The sequence below is a fragment of the Medicago truncatula genome, chromosome 7, assembly GCF_003473485.1.
Source record: "Medicago truncatula cultivar Jemalong A17 chromosome 7, MtrunA17r5.0-ANR, whole genome shotgun sequence".
Taxonomy (NCBI): Eukaryota; Viridiplantae; Streptophyta; class Magnoliopsida; order Fabales; family Fabaceae; genus Medicago; species Medicago truncatula.
This window is the reverse complement of record NC_053048.1, coordinates 42,839,128-42,856,680: the sequence shown is the minus strand read 5'-3', so window position 1 is coordinate 42,856,680 and position 17,553 is coordinate 42,839,128. Positions and strand designations below refer to the sequence as shown.

Genomic DNA, 17,553 nt, shown 5'->3' with positions numbered 1-17,553 from the left:
GCAAAGGCAAGTCTCAACAAAATGAAGTCAATGCCCAAGTTGTTGAGCAAGATGAAGAAGATCATATGTTTACAGCATCTTGTTATTCAACGAGGAGCAGCTCAGAATGTTGGTTGATTGATAGTGGTTGTACAAACCATATGACACATGATAAAACTCTTTTCAAGGATTTAAAGCCTGCCAAAGTTTCAAATGTCAGAATTGGGAATGGTAGTTATATTGCTGCAAAAGGAAAAGGAACCATCCTAATTTCAACAACTTCAGGTATAAAAACAATCTCAGATGTTCTTTATGTACCTGATATTGACCAAAACTTGCTTAGTGTGGGTCAGTTAATAGAAAAAGGATTTAAAGTATCTTTTGAAGATCAACATTGTGCTATTTTTGACACAACTGGTCAAGAGATTTTAAAGGTTAAAATGAGGCTTAAAAGCTTCTCATTTGATCCAACCGAGGAGGAGCAAACAGGTTATGTCACCCATGTTAGTTCGACAGAACTTTGGCACAAGCGACTTGGTCATTGTCATATTCAAAGAATGTTAAACATGGAAAAGAAAGACATGACGAGAGGTCTACCGATACTGTCCAATCATTTGCCAAATTGCAATGCTTGTCAATTTGGTAAACAAAACAGATTACCATTTCCCAAAACAACTTGGAGAGCCTCTCAGAAGTTGCAACTCATTCACACTGATGTGGCAGGACCTCAAAGAACAACATCATTACAAGGTAGTCTCTACTTTATTCTCTTCATAGATGATTTTACAAGAATGTGCTGGATTTTTTTTCTTGAAATTCAAGCATGAAGTGGTTGGAGTATTTGTAAAGTTCAAAAAAATGGTGGAAAATCAAAGCGGTTGCAAGATTCAATTTTTGAGGTCTGATAATGGCAAGGAGTATACATCAACACAATTCAATTTGTTTTGTGAAGAAGCTGGAATTGAACATCAACTCACAACACCATATACGCCACAACAAAATGGAGTTAGTGAAAGGAGAAATAGATATGTAATGGAGATGGCTAGATGTATGTTGCATGAGAAGGAGATGCCTAAACATTTTTGGGCAGAAGCGGCAAACACGGCAGTTTTTCTTCAAAACCGACTTCCTTCGAAGGCTTTGAAAGATAAAACTCCTTTTGAAGCTTGGTATGGGTATAAGCCTTCACTATCCTTTCTTAAAGTGTTTGGTTGTGTTTGTTTTGCGCATGTTCCACAGGTTAAGCGTGACAAACTTGACAAGAAAGCAATTCCGGGCATCTTTGTGGGCTATAGTTCAGTTTCCAAAGCCTAAAAAGTGTATCATCCTCAAAGTGGAAAGGTGACTGTCTCTAGAGATGTGCATTTTAATGAAGATCAACAATGGGACTGAAAGAATCCGCAAAGAACAATTGGATCTTTCAACAATATTGAAAATGATCATCTTGAAAAGCAAACAACAGAGTTGTGTCAGAATGAATTAGAAGATGATCCTCCCATTAGAGGCATAAGGTTGATGTCCGACATATATCAAAGGTGCAATGTAGCAATATGCGAACCTGCATGTTGTGAGGAAGCATTAAAAGATCTAAAGTGGAAAAATGCAATGGAGGAGGAGATGTCAATGATTCAGAAAAACAAGACATGAGAACTAGTTGACAGGCCTGAAGATAGAAAAATCATTGGAGTTAAATGGGTTTTTAGAACAAAACTAAATGCAAATTGCTCAATCAATAAATACAAGGCCAGACTTGTAGTTAAAGGGTATGCACAGATTTTTGGTGTTGATTATTCTGACACTTTTGCACCTGTGTCAAGATTGGATACAATTAGATTGGTGTTGGCAATTGCTGCTCAAAAGGGCTAGAAAGTCTTTCAGTTAGATGTCAAATCAGGCTTTCTAAATGGAGTTTTACAGGAAGAAATATATGTGGAGCAGCCTGAGGGATTCGTGGTGCAAGGTAAAGAAGATAAAGTTTATCTACTCAAAAAGGCTCTTTATGGCTTAAAACAAGCACCAAGAGCTTGGTACAGTAGGATAAATGATCATCTGTTGAACATAGGCTTTGAGAAAAGCTTATCCGAGTCAACTCTTTATGTGAAGCATAAGGGAAACAATGTTCTGATAGTTTCTCTCTATGTTGATGATATGTTACTGACCGGAGATGATACAAGGCTGGTTGAAGAGTTCAAACAAGAAATGATGAAGGTTTTTGAAATGATCGATCTTGGTCTTATGACTTACTTTCTTGGTGTTGAAATCAAGCAAAATGAAAATGAGGTGTTCATTTGCCAAAAAAAATATGCAAAAGAAATATTGAAGAAATTTCAGATGGAGGAGTGCAAAGTAGTTAGCACACCAATGAACCAAAAGGAAAAGTTTAGCAAGGAAGATGGTGCTGATAAAATTGACGAAGGATATTATAGGAGCTTGATTGGATGTTTAATGTATCTCACAGCAACAAGGCCAGATATTCTATTTGCTGTAAGTCTTCTCTCTCGGTTTATGCATTGTGCTAGTGAAATGCATTTGATAGCAGCAAAAAGAATACTGAGGTATATTAAAGGTACTATTGATTTTGGCGTCAAATTTGAAAAATGTCAAGAGTTCAAGTTGTATGGATTCTCTGATAGTGATTGGGCTGGATCTGTTGATGACATGAAGAGTACTTCGAGGTATTGTTTCAGCCTAGGCTCAGGAATGTTCTCATGGTGCACAAAGAAGCAAGAGATTGTAGCACAATCCACTGCAGAAGCTGAATTCATAGCAGCAACAGCTGCTGCAAATCAAGTTTTATGGTTAAAAAAGGTTTTATGTGATTTAGATATCCAACAGAATGATAAGACAAAAATCTTTGTCGACAGTCAGGCAGCAATTGCAATTTCAAAGGATCCAGTATGTCATGGGAAGACTAAACATTTCAACATTAAGCTCTACTTCTTAAGAGAGGTTCAACAAAGTGGAGAAGTCACTTTGCTTTATTGCAGATCAGAAGAGCAACTGGCAGATTTATTTACAAAACCACTTCCTGTTAGCAAGTTTGAGTTCTTAAGGCAGAAAATTGGAGTTTGCAGATCCTAAAGCAAGGAGGAGTGTTAATTATTTGCTTTTAGGACTGCATTATGTGGCTTTTGTTTATGTTTATTTTATTCTCTATCAGTTATTTTTAGTCAATTAGTGTTCCTACATTTTAGGAGCAAGTAGTTGTTACTTGCTGAAGTATTGGCAACGTGTGTTGTTCAGTTTTGTTTTTAAATTATTAAGCGTACTGCTTCTGTCATAATGAAAAACTGTATTCCTATTTCCACTCAACCTGCAACTTCCTTTTCTATTCTCCTACGTTTTTCATCTTTCAGTCATAAAACCAACAGTTATTCCCATACTAGGAATTGGTGGCTTGGGGAAGACCACACTTGCAAACTTGGTGTTCAATGATAAGATGGTGGATCGACTTTTTGGGTTGAAGATATGGGCTTGTGTCTCATGATTTTGACATCAGACAAATAATTATAAAAATAGTTCTACTTTTCCCACCCGATGATTTTCCTCGCGGCGCTATTTTTTCTTCTTCCAATTTTACCCCTTGTCCGGATTTAGTTTTCCGAAATGAATTGTTAGAATATTGCATATGCATTTGGATTTTAAAATCCGGAATGCTCCTTTTCAATTTTAAGCTTTAAAATTCATAACATAAAATGCAAATAAAATTAAAAACAGAAATAAAAAAACAATATATAAAAAAACTCATTTGTTTTAAAACAACTCATTTTATTAATATATGAACAATACATTACAATAATTTTCAAGCTTTTTACATAAGATCCCAAATCTATTTCTAATCTTATCTTATTACATAAGCTATACGGTGAAGAAGAAACCAATGTTGCCTGATATGCCTGACAGGACATACCAGTAGCTTTGGTGTTGGAGGGGAGATAGAGGGGGCACATGGACCTCTAGGGAGCAAGAGACCATGATGGTCAATATGACACCTAGACAGACCAAACTCACACCCAGACATACCCCTTCCCTATTGACTGATCATATGACCCCTGATGGATTTTCAAAGAGGCCAGTTTCTTTGATTTTAGCGCACGTCATACACTAGTCACAGGAGTGACTCTCAAAAACACATGGTCCCCTTCTTGAAACTCAAGATCCTTCCTACGCTTATCATGATAACTCTTTTGTCTACTCTGCGACGCCTTCATCTTTTCTCTAATCAACTTAACCTTCTCAGTAGTTTGTTGAACAATGTCTGGTCCCAGTACTACACTATCGCCAGACTCATACCAACACAACGGAGTTCTGCATCTCCGACCATACAACGCTTCGAACGGTGCCATTCCAATACTAGAATGGTAACTGTTATTATAAGTGAACTCGATCAATAGAAGATGACTATCCCAAGTTCCTCCTTGCTCAAGTACACAAACTCTCAACAAGTCCTCCAACGACTGAATATTCTAAAGATTGAGTCTTGGAGCAAAAGAAAGGAGAACTGGAGCTGATTTGTGCCAAAAATATAAAAGATCTTATACAAAAATATCTGGTGCACGGATTGAGGATAAAAATATGAATATCTCATACAAAAATATCCTGTGCAAAGAATTTAAAGATCTTGTACAAATATATACAAGAGGCGCGCCCAACTTTAGTCCTTTTGCTGCTTTTGCTTTCCGGACAAGCTGCCTATTAGTTTATTTCTGACCTAAAAGCCCTTGGTTTTTTGTGGAACATTCTAGTGATGTATTGCTTAGGTTTTAAGTCGATATATACTATAAATAGAGTAGCTAGCCATCACAAATATTCATCTTTTGTTCTCTGAAATAATAAGTGACAATTGTTTCTTTGAATAAAAGTTCCCCTTTATTTTATGTTCATCTTCTTCTTCTCTTCTATGTCTACAATGAACGTTAGTGAGTAGACTTCTCTTGTCTTGGGATTGTTGGATAAGTCTAATGAGATAATCCTAATCAAACCAAGCTTTAACTCTAATCTTATGTAACCCTAATCTCTAATCTGAATTCACTGTTTTAACATGAATTAACCATTATCAAACTGTGGAAACGAAAGTGGAGGGTTTGATAATTGTTAATCCATCATCACAAATATCAATTCATAAAACGAAAGTGGAGTTTTGATATTCGAACAAGTGAATTTAGACAAGGATTGTAAAGGCAGCGAAATAGTCTTTGCAATCCTTGAGACATATAAGTTTCGAACTTCAACGATTCTAATAGTAATCAAGTCAGCGAAATAGGCTTGGTTGCTAAAAGGAACCAAAATCTAATAGTAATCAAGTCAGTGAAATAGGCTTGATTGCTAGAGGAACATAAGAGAAACTTGTCTTTAGAAGTTAAGTCTAACATAAGGTTGTAGGTTTAATAGTTTGGTTTGTGAAGGATTTGTCACCATGATGCACCATGATTCCAAGACACATTTATTATTATTATTATTGTTATTTTCATTATGTTAAAAATCCAAACTTTATAATCTCAAACTCTCATCTAATCATTATTTAAAGTTAATTGAATTCACAACTCCCTGTCGGAACGATACTCTTTTTACTACTTCGGTAGAACCGTGCATGTAACACCCCGTTTCCCAAAATCAATTAAATTATAACAATTCAACATCAGAGTAAAACCCAAACGGGCATGTCACATCACATTTTCAAAACCATTTTAAATAGAATATAAAAATCTATTTAATTAAACATCCTTCGAAATTATCATTAAATCTGCAGCGGAATATTTTCAATTTGATTAACCACAACACCCAATATAAATAATCTCCATAAAAATTCATGGCATAAAAGCCTCAACAAGGAAATCCAATATCAATAGGGCTACAACAGCAATATTCAAAATTTGATACATAGGAAAGAAATTAAGCGATAAAATCTCATCCCACGTATCAGAGCCCTAGACACTTTGAGCCACCACCAACTACTCAGGATCACCTGCAAGTTACCCATAGGAAGGACAACATTTTCAAGCAGAAGGGGTGAGATTCACAACAATAATATAGATAATGAATGCATCAATTGAATCTAACACCCTATCATAATAATTCATCAACAATATATAAATATCATCATTTTCAATGTCATCAACAAATGGTAATTAATAACCCACTCAACGACTCATGCAACTCATCACCACTCCACTAAGACTCCTCTAACAACACCCATGCATGTGGTACCAAAATCAGGACCGTAGCCCTCACCGCTGTAGAATGGTTAAAGCATTCATTTTCAGGACATAAGTCCTCACCACTAAACACCACTTTGAGCAACTAGTGCTCCACCACTTTGAACGACAAGGCGTTCCAGAGCCGAAGCTCTCCCACTTTTATGCTTATGCAACTGACCCACTTGTGTATATCTACATACAACCCAACCTATGCATATATAAGTATATGACTCACCACTCCAAAATACAACATTCATGTATGACTTAATTAAATGAAAGCATACATTCCAGCCAGCATCAATTCATTATAACCAATTTAGAACATCCAGAAAAATACACCATTATAATAGCCATGCTTAATCATCAAGATAAATCAACCATCAACAAACAGAATCAACAAAGGCAAACTGGGCAACTCGCCTCGCGAGCATACCTGCTCGCTATGGCGAGTTCAGAAAACGGGTTGCTCGCCATGGCGAGTTCAAGGCGAACTCGAGGCGAACGAAAATATGGTGCTCTCGGGAGTTTTGACATTTTTCTCACTAAATCATCAATTCTAAGCTCCCTATTCATCTTTTTAATCTAAAACTTGCTCCAGTCCTCTCTAAAATCATCTAGGTACATAAAACTACCCAAATTACGGCTTATAACAACGCTTCAAAAATCATGATCTCTCAGGTGCTTGCTCGCTATGGCGAGTGGGTCTGCTCGCGAGGCGAGCCATGAAGTTGCTCACTCGCGAGGCGGGAAGGTCTACTCGCCTCGGCGAGCGATGAATATCAGTACGACCAGAACCCAGAATTTTACCCAAAATCCCAATTTTCTCACTTCCACTCCCCAAATTGGTTTACAGATGTGAAATGAATTACTGTATGCACTCAGAACCTATTTCTATCATCAGAATCACAATCTCTACTCTCAAAACCCACTAAATCATCATAAACCTAAAATTTCCAATTTCTACCAAAACCTGTTAAACTCAAAATCAGAATTCAGAACCTATACAATTGCAGTAAACCTCACCCTTACCTTAGAATTGCAGAAAGAAATGCACAACAATTGACAGACTTGGCTCTCCTTGCTCTTCTCTCATTTTCTCCCAAAACTGACAGTTACACGTAAAAACGTATTCTGACTCTTTCTTTCTTTCTTAACTCCTTTCTTAACTTCTCTTTATTTTAATTACTCCCCCTTAATTCTAATAAATTCTAACATAACCCCCAAAACTCCAATTTAATACTAATTCTCACTTATTCTAATTATTATTAAAATAAACTATATAATAAAATATAACACACCATAAAATCCACAAATATTATTCTAAAATCATAAAACGACTCCACAAAATCCAAAATAATTAAAATAACGACTAGGGCGTTACAGTGCACTTGCAGTTTTATCTCATCAAGAGCATGTTTTTCAGGGTGCTCAATCGTGTCACGATTTTGGGAAAACTTGATAGATATTTTAGAAAGTGTACTAAAAATGTATCGAAGTAATAAAATAAGTTCGTATCCACGAGGACTGTGTTAATCTCAATTTAGCAATAAAGTAAATATTTAGGATGTATAAATTATTTTGTTTGTAGATTTGATTTGATTGCATAAAATTAAATAACATAAAATAAAGATTCGGTTAGAAAATATAGATGTGGTTATAAAATATGAAGAGAGATGAGATCAGGTCTTTCGACTTTCGAATCATCTATGTTCCTCTAATTGGTATACTGCACCTATTCTTATGAATGATTTTCTAGTTCCACGATAGTCAACAAAATAGTCCTAATCAATCCCTTGATTTAGGACCCTCTTCTCAAACTATAGCCCCTAATTCCTTGGGTTGGGAAACATTGTAAACACCTTAGGTAGTGAGATTTCACCATTGGAAGGATCAAAAAGCTTCCTTTTGCGTTTTCTCTTAAGATTCATCTTTGAGTGTGGGTGATATGAAAATGGGTAGAAATTAGGTATTGTTCTTTTGTAAGCTTATAAGCTAATTTCTTCTAACTCATTTGTAACACTTTCATCATAGTGGTTTGGAGGGCTGCTCTCTCCCCCAGATTAGGTCATATTGAACCGAACTCGGTCAACAATCTTGGTGTGTTTGTTCATTTCATTAATTTCTTATCTTTATTGCTTTATTTATGCTGGTGGTGTTTCTCTACACTTAGATTTAGGCCTGTTTTGTTGTTGTTGTTGCTTGGAAACACTTTATCTATTGATTACCACTTCCTTTGCTCCACACATCTTTGTTTTTCATTGGTGTGATTTTTTGACCGAATTCACAACACCCACTCCGTCCCTATATCTAAGCACATTTTTAACTAAAAATTTGTCTTAAATATAAACTCATTTTTAGATTAGTAGATGCATTTATTATTTTTTCATAAACATACCCCTAATTAATACACACTAACCTGTCTTGAAATATGAAAAGTCAAATTTAACACACATACAAACAAAAGATAATTTAGTAATATAAATACATAAAATAGACACATTAATTGTACTAACAATTTTTTTTAAGGAATGTGAAAAATACAATGGATGCTTACATTCAGGGACGGAGCGAGTATAATTTTTCAGTAGTAATACTTAATAAAAATCATTTGGTAAAACTACTCATTATATTTCTTTCTCAAATAAAATTAAGGCTTAAACCCACTTTTTACCCCCTAATTTTGCAAAAGTTGCAATTTTAGCCCCCTATTAAAAAAAATGGCAAAAGTGACCCCATGTTTAGCCCCTTTTGCAAAACGTCAATTTTGACTTGGTCAAGCCTACATGGCACGCCACATGTGTTTTTTTCAATTAAAAATTAAATAAAAATGCCATATATATATAAATGAAATTAAAAAAATCAAAAAGCAAAAAAAAAAACAAAGAAAGAAAGAACACGTGAATTAAAATTCTGAAAAAAGGGGGTAAAACATCTTCATCTTCAACAAAGCTCAATTCTTCTCCTCTTCCTACTCACATCTCAATTCTTATATACTCCATAATCAAAAAACCCAAATTCCACCACCACACAGATGGAGAATAATTTCGCACATAGTGTTATGACTGTTATGAAGAAAGAATTTGGGGATTTCTCAGTTTTGAAGGAGATCATCTGAATTTCTTAACATGGTAACATTGTCGCTGTAGAAGTCGACGAGGTGGGAATGAAAGACCAAGGAGGAGAGAGAGGGGCTCGTTTTAGGATCGAGTTTCATAATCACTTTTGAGGAACAACGTGTGTTTCAGTAGCCTTCTACACCACTTCTGATGGTGCTGGGTTTGAACAAGAGAAACAAATGGAAGTTGTTGTTTAATTGCTTCTGTTTAATTCAGTTTGGTTCCAAATCAATTCAAGTAATCCAGTTTTTTTCACACCCATAAGAATCATAGAATCTGTAGATCTGGAGAATAGATATTTTAACATGATAAACATTCATAAATGAAACTGAAACAAGCAAAAAAGAATTAAGAGGTCATTAGAATGATGAATTGTAAAATAAGAGAGTTCCAAAAAAAACTGAAGAGGTTTTTGGATTGTTATGTTGTCGGGTATCAATCATGTTGAAATGTTGAAGATGAAACCTACTCACGTGCTTCTTCTTGGGTTGCTTTACTTTTTAATTTTTTTAATTTAACAATTATACGCGTGGAAAATTTATTTATTTTTTAAAAAAAATTATACAAGATGGCGTGACAGATAGGCTTGATCAAGTCAAAATTAGTGTTTTGCAAAAGGGGCTAAACATAGAGTGTTACTTTTGCCATTTTTTTTTAATAAGGGACCAAAATTGCAACCTTTGCAAACTTAGGGGGCGAAAAGTGAGTTTAAGCCTAAAATTAATTACATTTTTTAAAGACTAAAATGAACAAAAAACATCTTATAACTTGGGATGAACCACATAACTCAGCCACATAAATTATGGGTCCATCCAATATGTTTCTATACAGAAGAAGACGACGACTCTACTTTTACTAAAGTTGACTGACTTCATTATATAATCAATAAGTATGGATAGGAAGAAGGCACAGCAAAAACCATAACCACAAACTTAAAATACCAACATCGTTTCATATCTCTTTTCTCGTTAGTTACCATGGCAGAATCATTTGCCTTTGATATTGCTCGTTCACTGTTAGGAAAACTTGCATCTTATGCTTATGAAGAAGCTTCTCGTGCCTATGGTGTGTATAAAGATCTACAAGAGTTCAAAGACACTCTCTCAATTGTCAGTGGTGTATTGTTGGATGCTGAGTGCAAGAAGGACCAAAAGCATGGCTTGCGTGAATGGCTGAGGCAGATTCAAAATATATGCTATGATGCTGAAGATGTATTGGATGGATTTGACTTGCAAGACAAGCGAAAACAAGTTGTGGAAGCTTCTGGAAGCACACGGGTGAAGGTACGCCACTTGTTTTCTTCCTCTAATTCACTTGCTTTCCGTTTTAAAATGGCGCACCAAATCAAAGAGATTAGGGATAGATTGGATAAGGTGGCAGCGGATGGGGTCATGTTTGGTCTTACAAATGTTGATCCCGGACTCGTTGTGCAACAAAGAGAAATGACATATCCTGATATTGATACTTCAAGTGTAATAGGAAGGAAAAATGACCAAGATCAAATTATCAATCTTTTGATGCAGCCACATCCTCGCGGAGATGGTGATGGTGATAATAGTCTCTGTGTCATTCCAATAGTGGGAATTGGAGGTTTGGGAAAGACAACACTTGCAAAGTCGGTGTTCAATGATAAGAGGATGGATCAACTTTTCCAGTTGAAGATGTGGGTGTGTATCTCCGATGATTTCGACATCAGAAAGATAATCATTAAAATCATCAACTCTGCCACCTCTTCCACTTTAACTTCGTCTTCAGTACCATCGAGTGGTCTTGCTCAATTAGAAAACATCAACAACTTAGATATTGTGCAGCTAGTAAGTCGTCTCAAACAAAAACTTTCTGGTCAAAAGTTTTTAGTTGTGTTAGATGACGTATGGAATGATGATCGTGCAAAGTGGCTTGAATTGATCGAATTGATAAAAGTTGGTGCACCAGGAAGCAAAATTATCGTGACAACACGCAGTAACTCAATTGCTTCAATGATGGGTGATGTTTTTCCTTATGTTTTAAAAGGTCTTTCTCCAAAGGATTGTATATCTCTGTTTGTCAAATGGGCATTCAAGGAAGGCGAAGAAAAAAATTATCCAAATCAAGTAGAGATTGGAAAAGAAATTGTGAAAAAATGCCAAGGGGTTCCACTAGCCGTGAGAACTTTAGCAAGTTCTCTCTTCTCAAACTTTGATATAAGTAAGTGGGAATTTGTTAGGGACTCTGAGATGTGGAATTTAGAACAAAAGATTAATGATATTTTACCTGCGCTAAAATTAAGTTATGATCAAATGCCATCATATCTGAGACAATGTTTTGCTTATTTTTCCCTTTATCCCAAAGATTATATCTTTAATAGTTATGACATAGGTAATCTTTGGGTAGCCCTTGGATTAGTTCAATCCCTAAATGGAAGTGAAAAGCTGGAAAGTATTGCAAGGAAATATATTGATGAGATGCATTCAAGATCATTTATTCAGGATGTAAAGGAAATTGGCTCAATTTGTGAGTTCAAAGTACATGATTTGATACATGATCTTGCTTTGTATGTTTCTAGAGAGGACTTTGTAGCGGTAGACTCGCATACTCGTAATATACCTCAGCAAGTAAGGCATTTATCAGTTGTTAAAGATGATTCACTTGACCTTGATTTGTTCCCTAAGTCTAGAAGTGTGAGAAGTATACTATTTCCCATCTTTGGAGTAGGTCTTGAAAGTGAAAGTCTTCTGAATAAATTGATGTCGAGGTACAAATATTTGCGTTATTTGGGTTTAAGTGATTCTTCATATAAAACCATGCCCAATTCAATTGCAAAATTAGAGCACCTGCGAGTTCTCGATCTTTCTCGCAATGGCAAAATCAGAACACTACCAAATTCCATTTGCAAACTCTTACATTTACAAGTTTTGGATCTCGGTGGGTGCACGGAGTTTGAAAATTTGCCTAAAGGATTAGGGAAGCTAATCAGCCTTCGCAGTCTAACTGTAACCACAAAACAATCTGTTTTGCCACATGATGAATTTGCAACCTTGATCCATCTTGAATTTTTGTGTTTTCATTATTGTGGCAACATAATGTCTTTGTTTAGACATCAACTCCCTTCCGTTGAAGAACTGCTTATTGTATCATGTAGTAGGCTAGAGTCCTTACCACTATATATTTTCCCTGAATTACATACTTTGACCATTGACAAATGTGAGAAGTTAAACCTGTTGTTGAACAATGAAAGTCCAATCCAAACATTGAAGATGAAACATTTGTATCTCATGGGTTTGCCAACGCTTGTGACATTACCTGAATGGATTGTATGTGCCATGGAGACTTTAGAAACCTTAGCAATCAAAAGACTTCCTAATCTAAAGAGGCTTCCAGTGTGTCTATCTACAATGACTCGTCTTAAAAGGCTCTTCATAGTTAACTGTCCTCAACTGTTGAGTCTTCCAAGTAACATGCATCGCCTCACCGCCCTTGAACGTTTGCACATATTTGGTTGTCCTAAGTTGAGCAGAAAATTCCGGGCCCAATCTGGTGAGTACTGGCCCATGATTTCTCACATCAAAAGTGTTTTTATTGGAAAATCAAAAGGACATGAAGTGAAGTTGAAGACATCGACCTTGAAGGTAAACATATTATTTTTTACTATCAAATAAATGTTATTTTTTAGGGGTAAATAAGTGTTGGTTGTGTTAGATAATATGCTTTTATGAACTACTTATTTTATCTATCATAAGGGTACTTTAATCCTTTTAATTGTTTTTATAGTGTAACATCTTTATGCTATAATTGTTTTTATAGATTTGTTCATTTTATTAGTTGTTGCTAGTAATGTTTGTTAGTTTAAAGCTTCATGTAGCACTACAGCTTCTTTGCAACTTTAACCCTTTCTTTTAACTGTAATTTTTGTCAATACAATGAGATCACAAAATTCCAACAGTAACATTGTGTGAATATTCAAAATGATGTTGTTTCATATAAATAAATAAGTATATATTGGGTATGAGTAAGTAAAGGAGAACTTATTTTGAGAGTGACATTTTCTTTATTTACTAGACAATGTAGATGATGAAACAGGAAGGGTAAAAGGCATATGCACTTCAAGGGTCACAAGAGAGAGCAGAGCAGTAGTCGATGGCGATGGAAAAGATGAATGCAGCTTTAAGGTTTCTCAAGATGTGTGCATTAGCATATCTTTTTAATGTAGCCAATTAATTGAAAAGGATTACTCTCTGTCATCCTTTATTTTCAGTACTCAAAAACATCTTTAATTATTTGTACTTAGCATTTTGTATTTTATTGAATTTAAAGGTAATTTAATTAACCATGAATTATATTTCCTAATTGTGAATATCCTATCCTTAATTGTAAGTTGTGATTTAAGAAGCTAAACAAGTTGGGAGTTGGTAGGACAGCCTTTTCTGGTTGCAAGCTCTAACTGTCAAACCACAAAACTGGATGTTTGCTGACTACCTTTGTTAATCTGTCCTAACAGATTACAAATGCAATAACTGATGGAGATAAAAGTTTGTGTGTTATTCCCATAATAGGTATTGGAGGATTGGGAAAGACCACACTTGCAAAGTTAGTGTTCAATGATGAAAGGGTGGATCAAATTTTCAAATTGAAGATGTGGGTGTTTGTCTCTAACAATTTTGACATCAGGCAGATAATCATTAAAATCATCACTGCTTCTTTTTATACTTCAGCTTCTACTCCATCAAGTGGTCTTGCTCACCAAGAAAACATCAAGAATTTAGATATCCTGCAACCAGTATGTCGTCTAAGACAAATCCTTTCTGGTCAAAACTTTTTACTCGTGTTAGATGATGTATGGAATGATAATCGTGAAGGTGAGAAAAACACATGGGGGGGGGGGGGGGGGGGGGGGGGGGGGCGGGGGGTTGAATTGTGTTGACTTTTTCTTCTTTTTCTCCTAAGCTGAAAACACTGATCAGAAGCAGATAGAGTTTTACTTCTGAAGTGATATTCAGAACTAGTTGCAGCGGATAAATCAGAGAGAGAGAGAGAGAGAGAAGAAAGACACAAAACAATTTATACAGGTTCCTTCCACAAACCAGAAGTCAGTCCTGTCCCCCTTGCACTTCCAAGGAGAGTTCACTATGTAATATCTGATTACAATTCCTCACTACTAAACTTAGTAAGAGACTTCAAATGCTCAAGCACAACTGCAAGAGACTTCCTATGTTCCTGAACACAATCAAGAGACTTCTATTGCTCAAGCACAACTGTAATGAGATAAAACCGCAAGTGCACGGTCTTACCGAAGTAGTAAAAATAGAGTATCGTTCCGACAGGGAGTTAGGAATTCAATTAACTTTAAATAATGATTAGACTGAAGGTTTAGAAGGTAGAAAAGTTTGTATTTTTAATTAAAAGAAAATAATAAAAGAAAAGATAAAAGTTTTGGGATTATTGGTTCCTCTAAATGACAAGTCCTTCACAAACCAAACTATAAGCTTATAACTTTATGTTAGACCTAATTTCTCAAGACAGTTTCTCTTTAGTTCCTCTAGCAACCAAGCCTATTTCGCTGACTTGATTACTATTAGATTTTGGTTCCTCTAACAACCAAGCCTATTTCGCTGACTTGATCATTATTAGTTCCCTTGAAGATCGAAACTATATGTCTCAAAGATTTCAAAGACTATTTCGCTGCCTTTGAAACCCTTGTCTAAATTCACTTGTTCGAATATCAAAGCTCCACTTTCGTTTTATGAATTGATATTTGAGATGATGGATAAACAATTATCAAACCCTCCACTTTCGTTTCCACAGTTTGATAATGGTTGATCCATGTTAAAACGGTGAATTTAGATAAGAAATTAGGGTTACATAAGATTAAGGCTTAGAGCTTGGTTTGATTAGGATTATGTCATTTAGACTTATCCAATAATCCCAAGAGAAGAAGAAGTATACTCACTAATGTTCATCGTACACAAGGAGAAGAAGAGAGAAAGCATAAAAGTAAATAACAAGAAAGTAAATGAACTTTTATTAGAAAGACAATTGTCACATATTGCATTCCAAGAAAAGATGAATATTTGTGATGGATGGCTACTCTATTTATAGCATACATTTGACTTAAAATCTAAGCAATTACATTCGGGCTAAAAATAGAGTAGCTTAAAATCTAAGCAAAAGCAGCAAAAGACACTCTGGAGGGTGGCACGGCCGTGCCAATGCTAGCACGGGCCGTGCCAAGCTTCTGACTTTAGGGGAGACATATTTTGTCTTCCAATCTTTGTATTTTCGTACCGAATCAGCTCCAAATCCCTTTCTTTTGCTCCAAGACTCAATCCATCCAATATTCATTCCTGAAATATAATAAAATGTAATTTGTAGTAAACTATCTTAAAAAGGAAATAATATTAATATAAAATAAACTAAAATCTAATTAAAACTAAACTAAATAATATCTAGAAATAGGTAATAAATGACTCATCAAACTGCAAGAGACTTCTGAATTCAAACAGAATTACAAGAAAAATATTTGAGGTTGAACACTTGATATTCAATCAGTGATGTTCACAATACAAATCAGATACAGACTCTTAAGACTCTAGAATTTCTAAGATATGAGCTTTGATAAGAAATTCCAAGTGAACTTTGAATGCAGAACAATTTCAGCATAGTTTTGGCACTTGTAAGATGTTGTTGTTTTGTATATAACTCTGAGTCTTTACTCCTTTATATAGAGGTGTGAAAGAGACATTGAATTGCCAGCACATTCAAAATAAAGTCATTTGAAGCTTTGATCAATCACCAATGATCTTTTGCCTGATATGATTATTGTCATAAGAATGATCAATTTCAAATGTATTCCCATTGTGAAGGAACATCGTTGCAGGCAGAGCTGTTATTCTTGTCTTGTAGTAGAGACAAAAACAGAGTAATGGAGGTAGTGGTTGTACACTTCGTACAAACGTACTTTGTCAACGCTCTTTGATGAACAAACATCCAATGCCTTCAAATCCTTTCAAAATAGTCGTTGCTTCACTTTTCCAGTCTTCTTCAATCCTTAGACGAGGTTGAATCCCATTAAACAGCTTTTGAAGCCTTAAGTTGCATCCTCTGATGAACTGCAACTTCTGGTGATTTTTAGCTTCTGATAAACTTGCTTCTGATGAATTTGCTTCTGATGTCGTCATCACTTCAGGAACACTTTGTTTTCAGGAGTGCCTTATCTTCAAGAGCAGTTTTCTTCAGACGCTTTAAGCTTCCTTTTTGTTGATTCCTTTGCTCTTTATTGTTCTTCCAAGGCCTTTTTAAGATGTCAATTTTTTTGTCTATAGTCTTGTACACTTGAACAAGTATTAGCATATCCAATTGACAATTTTTAATATTTTGTTATCATCAAAACTCTTAAGGGTTAATGTTAAACACATTTTGTTACAACAGATCGTGCAAAGTGGATTGAATTGAAATATTTGCTAGAAGTTGGTGCACCAGAAAGCAAAATTATGGTGACAACACGTAGTAGTTCAATTGCTTGGATGATGGGTAATGTTCCCTCGTATGTTTTGAAAGGTCTTTCTCCAAAGAATTGTTTATCTTTATTCAAGGATGGCGAAGAAAAAAAATATCCAAATCTAGTAGAGATTGGAAAAGATACTGTGAAAAAATGTCAAGGGGTTCCACTGGCTGTGAAATCATTGGGAAGTTCCCTCTTCTCAAACTTCGATTTAAGTAAGTGGGAATTTGTCAGAGACTCTGCTATTTGGAATTTAGAACAACAGAAAGATGATATTTTACCTGCCCTGAAATTAAGCTATGATCAAATGTCATCCTATCTAAGACATTGTATTGCCTCTTTTTCCCAAAGACCATGTTTTCCACAGTGATGTAATGTGTAATCTTTGGGTAGCAATTGGATTAGTTCAATCCCTAAATGGAAGAGAAAATCTAAAGAGCATTGCAAGAAAATATATTTACGAGCTACATTCAAGATCATTTATTCAGTACATGATTTGATACATGATCTTGCAGTGTATGTTGGAAGAGAGGACTTTGTAGAGATAAGGTATTTATCAATTGTTGAAAATGTTTCACTTGACCGTGTTTTGTTCCCCAATTCCAGAGGTGTGAGAAGTATACTATTTCCCATTGATGGAGTGGGTCTTAAAAGTGTAAGTGTTCTCGATACATGGGTATCAAGATATAAATACTTGCGCTATTTAGATTTAAGTGATTCTTCATTTGAAACTCTGCCCAATTCAATTACAAAATTAGAGCACCTGCGTTTTCTAGATCTTTCT

The 17,553-nt window shown here is 35.3% G+C and overlaps 1 protein-coding gene and 1 pseudogene across 3 annotated transcripts; both read left to right on the top strand.

The window, feature by feature from the left end:
- The first annotated feature begins 10,096 nt into the window (after window positions 1-10,096).
- Window positions 10,097-13,610, top strand: LOC112416372 (disease resistance protein RGA2). 3 transcript variants are annotated; one of them, XM_024769987.2, is made up of 3 exons: window positions 10,097-10,575; window positions 10,816-12,900; window positions 13,331-13,610. In XM_024769987.2, exons 1-3 carry the CDS (start codon window positions 10,270-10,272, stop codon window positions 13,337-13,339), a joined length of 2,400 nt encoding a protein of 799 aa, XP_024625755.1. In that variant the 5' UTR covers window positions 10,097-10,269; the 3' UTR covers window positions 13,340-13,610. The 3 variants fall into 3 exon arrangements, with proteins under 3 accessions (XP_024625755.1, XP_024625754.1, XP_024625753.1); XM_024769986.2 differs by having other exon boundaries at window positions 10,097-12,900; window positions 13,352-13,610; XM_024769985.2 differs by having other exon boundaries at window positions 10,098-12,900.
- On the top strand, window positions 13,409-17,269 carry LOC11428183 (putative disease resistance protein RGA3; annotated as a pseudogene).
- The last annotated feature ends 284 nt before the right edge of the window (window positions 17,270-17,553 follow it).